This window comes from Salvelinus sp. IW2-2015, linkage group LG8 (assembly GCF_002910315.2).
Source record: "Salvelinus sp. IW2-2015 linkage group LG8, ASM291031v2, whole genome shotgun sequence".
NCBI lineage: Eukaryota > Metazoa > Chordata > Actinopteri > Salmoniformes > Salmonidae > Salvelinus > Salvelinus sp. IW2-2015.
In genome coordinates, this window is record NC_036848.1 from 28,211,912 (window position 1) to 28,219,352 (window position 7,441).

A 7,441-nucleotide genomic window follows, 5' to 3' on the forward strand; every position below is an offset into this window, starting at 1 on the left:
AGGTTGGCGCCCCTAGAGGGGGGATTACTGTAACACCCTGATCTGTTTCACCTTCTTTTTTTGCCGTTTTCTTCCCCCCCCCCCCCCCCCCATTGTTGCCCATCTTCCCAATTATCCTCTGTGTATTTATACCCTGTCTCTTATACACATCTAGATGTGTATAAGAGACAGGGGTAGGACGCCAGGTGATGTCCCTAGAGAGGGGCGGGGTACTGTAACACCCTGATCTGTTTCACATGTCTTTGTGACACCCCCTCCAGGTCTTCCCAATTATCCTCTGTGTATTTATACCTGTGTTCTCTGTTTGTCTGTTGCCAGTTCGTCTTGTTTGTGAAACCTACCAACGTTTGTTCCCCTGCTCCTGCCTGTTTCTTGCTCCTGTTTTCTAGTACTTCCCGGTTTTGACCGTTCTGCCTGCCCTGACCCTGAGCCTGCCTGCCGTTCTGTACCTTGCCTCACCTAACTGGATTATTAACCCCTGCCTGCCCTGACCCTGAGACTGCCTGCTGTTCTGGCCCCTTTGCACCTTCTCTGGATTACTGACCTCTGCCTGCCTTTGACCTGTCTTTTGCCTGACCCTGTATTAGAAATAAACTTTTGTTTCTTCGACACTGTCTGCATCTGGGTCATACCTGAAACCTGATAATGGGTATGCTTGTAGTCGGACTGGGATATTTTTCAGAATAAAAAATAAATGGAATGCAGCTAAGCACAGGCAAAATCTTAGAGGAAAACCTGGTTCAGTCTGCTTTCCACCAGACACTGGGAGATGAATTCACTGGGAGATGAATTCACATGAATTCACAAAAAACAAGGCCAAAGCTACAGTGGAGTTGCTTACCAAGAAGACTGTCAATTTTCCTGAGTGGCCGAGTTACAGTTTTGAGTTACCGGAAAATCTATGGCAAAACCTGAACATGGATGTCTAGCAATGATCAACAACCAATTTGACAGCGCTTGAAGAATTTTGAAAATAGTAATGGGCAAATGTTGCACAATCCAGGTGTGGAAAGCTATTAGAGACTGAAAACTCTTACAGCCTGTGTTGCTGGATTTAATTAATTCCTAAGAAAATATATATATTAATAGTTTATTACTGTGTAATTACCATTTGCTCTGTCATTTCTCAGTGACTACTTGGTGATTTATGTAGGACTACTGTAAAAATAAGGCTATACCATTTGTTTTGATATCAAAGGTTGACCTATTGATAATAGTCAGAGATGGTATATCTATAGTGTTATAATGCTATATTTTAAAACGTATTAAAAATAGTGCCACTTAATTACCCATGAAAAGTGCCCTCTCACTCCCATTCCTGTGACGTTGCAAGGGGGCGTATCCCCAGCTTTTCAACGCATTCCCTTTTAATTGGTCAGTTTTACCCATGTGATATAAAGGCACTAATCGGCGCTAAGAGCAACGAATAAAAAGATTATGCCCAATTTTGGCGCTCTAAAAATTATGACGTTTTATATGAATTGTGCTGTGTTGCGCAAGACGAACAAAGTGGCTCCGGGTGGAACTGTTTGCTTGAATGTCGGGCTATGTCCTGAAGGATAACATTGCATAAAGACACAATTAGAAGGTATGTGAATGAAGGACTAATCGAAACGATATAGCAGTCCAACCTAATGATGTCAATTACCTAACCAGTGAAGGAGATAGCGAATAAGAGGAATATAGTGATAACGGACTGAAGATCGGATTGAAGCCAAAGCGAATAAGAGGAATATAGTGATAACGGACTGAAGATCGGATTGAAGCCATTTTCTCCTGTAAGTAGGCTATTATCTATTTGTATTTACTTGATTTACTTATTATTATTATCATTATTATTGGAATACAGTAGTGCACGATACAATGTGTTAGATCATAATGTATTATTTCAATTTGATAATGGAAACTTTTGGCAGAACTGATGAAGAAAGTACACTATTGGAGTTGAATCAGCCTGCCCTACAAATGGGTCATGACTGTGTTGTAATTATTTCAGCTAGACTCCCTCCCCAGAGTCACACACAACCTAGTTCACCACATTCCAACTTACTTAGACAAGCCTATAAAGGGACCCCTCCCGATAGGATCTAATGAACAGTACATGGATGGAACAGTCAACGCTGTAACCTTGTCACACTGTCTGCATTATGCATCATGATCGGCATACCTATGAGGAATTACATCACACACCCTTCTGTTCTGTTTCTCAGGCGGACGAGGAGCGTGGTGACTGGGGTGTTGACGTCATGAATGTAGGCACAGCTCACAGCGAGGTGAACCCCAACACGCGGGTGATGAACAGCCGGGGCATCTGGCTCTCCTACCTCCTGGGAATCGGCCTGTTGCACGTCATCCTGCTCAGCATCCCCTTCGCTAGCATACCCATGGTTTGGACCCTCACCAACATCATACACAACCTGGTGGGTAGTGGGCACCCTAGTAGGCTATGCCTAGGGGCACCAGTGAAACCTCACCACTGTATAACCTAAGTACTGTTGGTGGATGGTCCAGTCAGTGTTATCTACACAATGGTAGTCTCTGTAAGCAAACTCCTGTACTGTCAATAGGAGAGGGAAGAGTGAAGGTCAATACAGTCAATAGTTCATGGGGCAGTCTTGAACATTTACCCCATTTTTTATGGCAGTTGCATTGCTATAAAAGTTACAGAACAGTACTATATCAGCTTACACACCCTTTCCTAAAATACATCGATTTGCAGTTGTAGGCTACTAAAATCATAGAATCACTTTTGCCCATGCAATTTTAAATATACAGGGCATTCGAAAAGTATTCAAACCCCTTGACTTTTTCCACATTTTGTTACGCTACAGCTTTATTCTAAAAGGGATTAAAAAAAAACATGTCCCTCGTCAATCTATACACAATGCCCCATAATGACAAAGCAAAAACAGTTTTTTAGAATTCTTTGCGATTAAAAAAAAATGAAAAACTGAAATATCACATTTTCGCAAGTATTAAGACCCTTTATTCTGTGCTTTTTTGAAGCACTTTTGGAAGTGATTACAGCCTTGAGTCTTCTTGGGTATGACTCTACAAGCTTGGCACACCTGTATTTGGGGAGTTTCTCCCATTCTTCTCTGCAGATCCTCTTAAGCTCTGTCAGGTTGGATGGGGAGTGTTGCTACACAGCTATTTTCAGGTCTTTCCAGAGATGTTTGATCGGGTTCAAGTCCGGGTTCTTGCTGGGCCGCTTAAGGACATTCAGAGACTTGTTCCCGAAGCCACTCCTATGTTGTCTTGGCTGTGTACTTAGGGTTGTTGTCCTGTTGGAAGGTGAACCTTCACCCCAGTCTTAGGTCCTGAGGGCTTTGGAGCAGATTTTCATCAAGGATCTGTCTGTACTTTGCTCAGTTCATCTTTCCCTCGATCCTGACTCCCAGTCCCCAACGCTGAAAAATATCCCCACAGCATGATGTTACCACCACCATGCTTCACCGTAGGGATGGTGCCAGGTTTCCTCCAGATGTGATGCTTGGCATTCAGGCCAAAGTGTTCAATCTTGGTTTCATCAGACCAGAGAATCTTGATTCTCATGGTCTAAGAATCCTTTAGGTGCCTTTTGGCAAACTCCAAGTGGGCTGTCATGTGCCTTTTACTGAGGAGTGGCTTCCATCTGGCCACTCTACCATAAAGGCCTGATTGGTGGAGTGCAGAGATGGTTGTCCTTCTGCAAGGCCTTTATCATCTTCAAAGAGGAACACTGGAGCTCTGTTAGAGTGACCATCACCTCCCTGACCAAGGCCCTTCTCCCCCGATTGCTCAGTTTGGCCAGACGGCCAGCTCTAGGAAGAGTCTTGGTGGTTCCAAACTTCTTCCATTTAAGAATGATGGAGGCCACTGTGTTCTTGGGGACCTTCAATCCTGCATAATTTTTTTTGTATCCTTCCCCAGATCTGTTCCTCGGCACAATCCTGTCTCGGAGCTCTACGGACAATTCCTCCAACCACACGGCTTGGTTTTTGCTCTGACATGCACTGTCAACTGTGGGACCTTATATAGACAGCTGTGGGCTTTTCCAAATCATGTCCAATCAATTGAATTTACCACAGGTGGACTCCAATAAAGTTGTAGAAACATCTCAAGGATAATCAATGGAAACAGGATGCACCTGAGCTCAATTTCGAGTTTCATAGCGAAGGGTCGGAATACTTATGTAAATAAGATACTTCTGTGTTTTATTTGTAACAAATGGGAACAAAATTCTAAAAAAACTGTTTTCGCTTTGTCATTATGTGATATTGTGTGTAGATTGATGAGTGAAATAGGCTGTAACGTCACAAAGTGTCGAAAAAGGGAAGGGGTCTGAATACTTTCCGAATGCACTGTAACAGCTAAAGCTTTCCTGACCAAGTATTCTGTGTTGTGTGTGTTGCAGTGCATGTACCTGTTGTTACACTTGGTGAAAGGAACTCCATTTGAAACTCCCGACCAGAGCAAGGCTCGCTTCTACACATACTGGGAGCAGATGGACTATGGTGTCCAGTTCACTGCCTCACGCAAGTTCCTCACCATCACCCCCATCGTCCTGTAAGGACCCCCTACAGTACCATATGCTGCACTGTTTTATGTTTATTACTGTTTTATACTTATAAACTAATAGTCTATTTACTACTTATAAACCCTTTATAAAGTATAATTTCATGCAACGTGCTACATTGGTATTTAAGGAGGAGTAGGACTGGAAAGTGAAACCTATTTTTTAATCATTGTTTGTTTCCCTGCTGTTCTTGTTCATAACTTCCGCATCCTCCCAGCAGCCTCTTCCAGCCAGTCTGTGGGCAGTGGGAGTCTGGACTGCCGTGGTGCCTGATGTGCTTGCTGGCAGCTAAGGCCCTAGTCCGTCAGTCTCTCGTTGACCTACCCTTTCTTTCTCTCCCTCATACATTCTTCCATCTCCCCCTAGCTACATCCTCACCAGCTTCTACACCAAATACGACCAGGACCACTTTGTGGTCAACACGGTCTCCCTGATGACCGTGCTCATTCCCAAGCTCCCCCAGCTTCACGGAGTCCGGATCTTTGGGATTAACAAGTACTGATGGGACGGAAGGGGACACCGCCATTCCGCCATCTCCCTGTGGACTGTGAGCACAGAGTATCAGGCTCCTTGCTGTGGCCCCGGCCCATAGGGATGCACGGTCCCGCTCTGTCTCCCAATGCTATTTGAGCACTATGCTAAATGAAGCCTATGAGGGATACACAAGACAAAAACTAACACAGAGGCAGAATTTATTCACTGTAACTGTACAGGGCTCGGCCGGGTCCGAGCTCCATGTGTTCCCATTGAAGCCGTGCTGTGGCGTTTATTTGTGGTTCCCTTTATGTCCGAGTTGTTTTGAATTCACAGAGAACACTGCAAGTGAGGCCTTTGAGGACATGAGATGTTTTTAGATTGAGTTACAATGTGGAGAGGAGAAACCTCTGAACGGTTTGGTTCTGAGAGAAATGAGACGGAGACATTTTGCACCCAGGGGGACATTTTGAAAGTTATGGCACTCCGCTATGGATGATGGCCTCTAGAATTACCACTCTACCTTTATTTTGCATCTTTTCCTCAAAAGGCTCCTCTTCTCTTTCTCTCGTAAGAAAGGACAGATAGCTAGAGGGAGGGTTAGCTAGGGAGTTGCTCTGACTGTCGCAGTGGTCCGACGAGAGGGAACAACAGAATGACGGTTTGTGCAGTTTGTGCCGTCATTCGTTTACCAAAATTTGCACCTGCACTGTTCTTCAAGTAAATGTGTTTTTGTATCATTTTCAGTGTACATTTTTAAAAGTAAAACATGTTAATGTACTACTTAAGTCGTTTTTTGGGGTATCTGTACTTCACTTTACTATTTATATTTTTGCCAACTTTTACTTCACAACATTCCTAAAGAAAATGATTTACTTTTTACTCCATACATTTTCCCTGACAGCCAAATGTATGTGTTACATTTTGACAGGAAAATGGTCCAATTCACACACTTATCAAGAGAACATCCCTGGTCATCCCTACTGCCTCTGACCTGGCGGACTCAATAAACACAAATGCTTTCTTTTGTAAATTATGTCTGACTGTTGGAGTGTGCCCCTGGCTATCCGTCAATAAATAAAAATGAGAAAATTGTGCCGTCTGGTTTGCTTAATATAAGGAATTTGAAATGGTTTGTGCTTTGATTTTGACTTTTGATACTTAAGTATGTTTTAGCAATTCCATTTACTTTTGATTCTTAAGTATATTTAAAACCAAATACTTTTAGACTTTTACTCAAGTAGTATTTTACTGGGTGACTTTCACTTTTACCTGAGTCATTTTCTATTAAGGTGTCTTGACTTTTACTCAAGTATGACAATTGAGTACTTTTTCCACCACTGCTTGTGCATAGATTTGTAATGGTTTGTTTAACTTCGCAATCATTTTTTCCCATACATTTTAAAGTGAAATATCTGAGTCTCAGCATCACTCTGTTACCATGGCTAATGCACAATACATTCAGGACTAATGTGAATACATTTTTAAAAGTAAAACCTATAACGATGAGGGTTCAAGTTTTTGTTTTGTTAACTTCTTCAGGATTTATGCGTTCCCCTGCGGGACGGTGGTCTAACGTAGGCTAATGCGATTAGCAAGAAAATTTCCCAGGACATGGACATATCTGATATTGACAGAAAGCTTCAATTCTTGTTAATCTAACTGCACTGTCCAATTTACAGTAGCTATTACAGTGAAATAATACTATGCTATTGTTTGAGGGGAGTGCACAGTTTTGAGCATGAAAAGTTATTAATAAGCAAATTAGGATCATTTGGGCTGTCTTTTTTTTTTTTTTTTTACAGAAATGCAATGGTTCATTGGATCAGTCTGACACTTTGCACATACACTGCTGCCATCTAGTGGCCAAAATCTAAATTGCACCTGGGCTGGAATAATACATTATGGCTTTTCTCTTGCATTTCAAAGATGATGGTACAAAAAACAATACAAAAGAACGGTTGTTTTTTTCTTTGTAATATCTTTTACCAGATCTAAGGTGTTATATTCTCCTACATTCAAATTTCCTCAAACTTCAAAGTGTTTCCTTTCAAATGGTACCAAGATATGCATATCCTTGCTTCAGGTCCTGAGCTACAGGCAGTTAGATTTGGGTATGTCATTTTAGGCAAGAATTGAGAAAAAAGGGGCCAATCTTTAAGAGGTTTTTAAGAGTAGGCCTACATGAAAAAACGTCACTTTTTCTATTGTTGTTCCTAGATGTTTCCACTTCACAATAACAACACTTAATGTTGACCGGGGCAGCGCTAGCAGGGTAGAAATTTGACGAACTGACTTGGTGGAAAGGTGACAGTGGCATCCAATGACAGTGGCATCCAATGACTGCCAATGTTTGTCTATGGAGATTGCATGGCAGTGTGCTCGATTTTATATACCTGTCAGCAACGG

At 42.3% G+C, this 7,441-nt stretch overlaps 1 protein-coding gene across 1 annotated transcript; it reads left to right on the top strand.

Annotated features, from left to right (window-relative positions):
* The first annotated feature begins 1,433 nt into the window (after positions 1-1,433).
* On the top strand, positions 1,434-6,114 carry LOC111967019 (ORM1-like protein 3). The gene is made up of 4 exons (XM_023991923.2): positions 1,434-1,778; positions 2,211-2,420; positions 4,397-4,548; positions 4,925-6,114. The coding sequence occupies exons 2-4, from the start codon at positions 2,247-2,249 to the stop codon at positions 5,058-5,060; spliced, it is 462 nt and encodes a 153-aa protein (XP_023847691.1). The 5' UTR covers positions 1,434-1,778; positions 2,211-2,246; the 3' UTR covers positions 5,061-6,114.
* Positions 6,115-7,441: the final 1,327 nt, after the last annotated feature.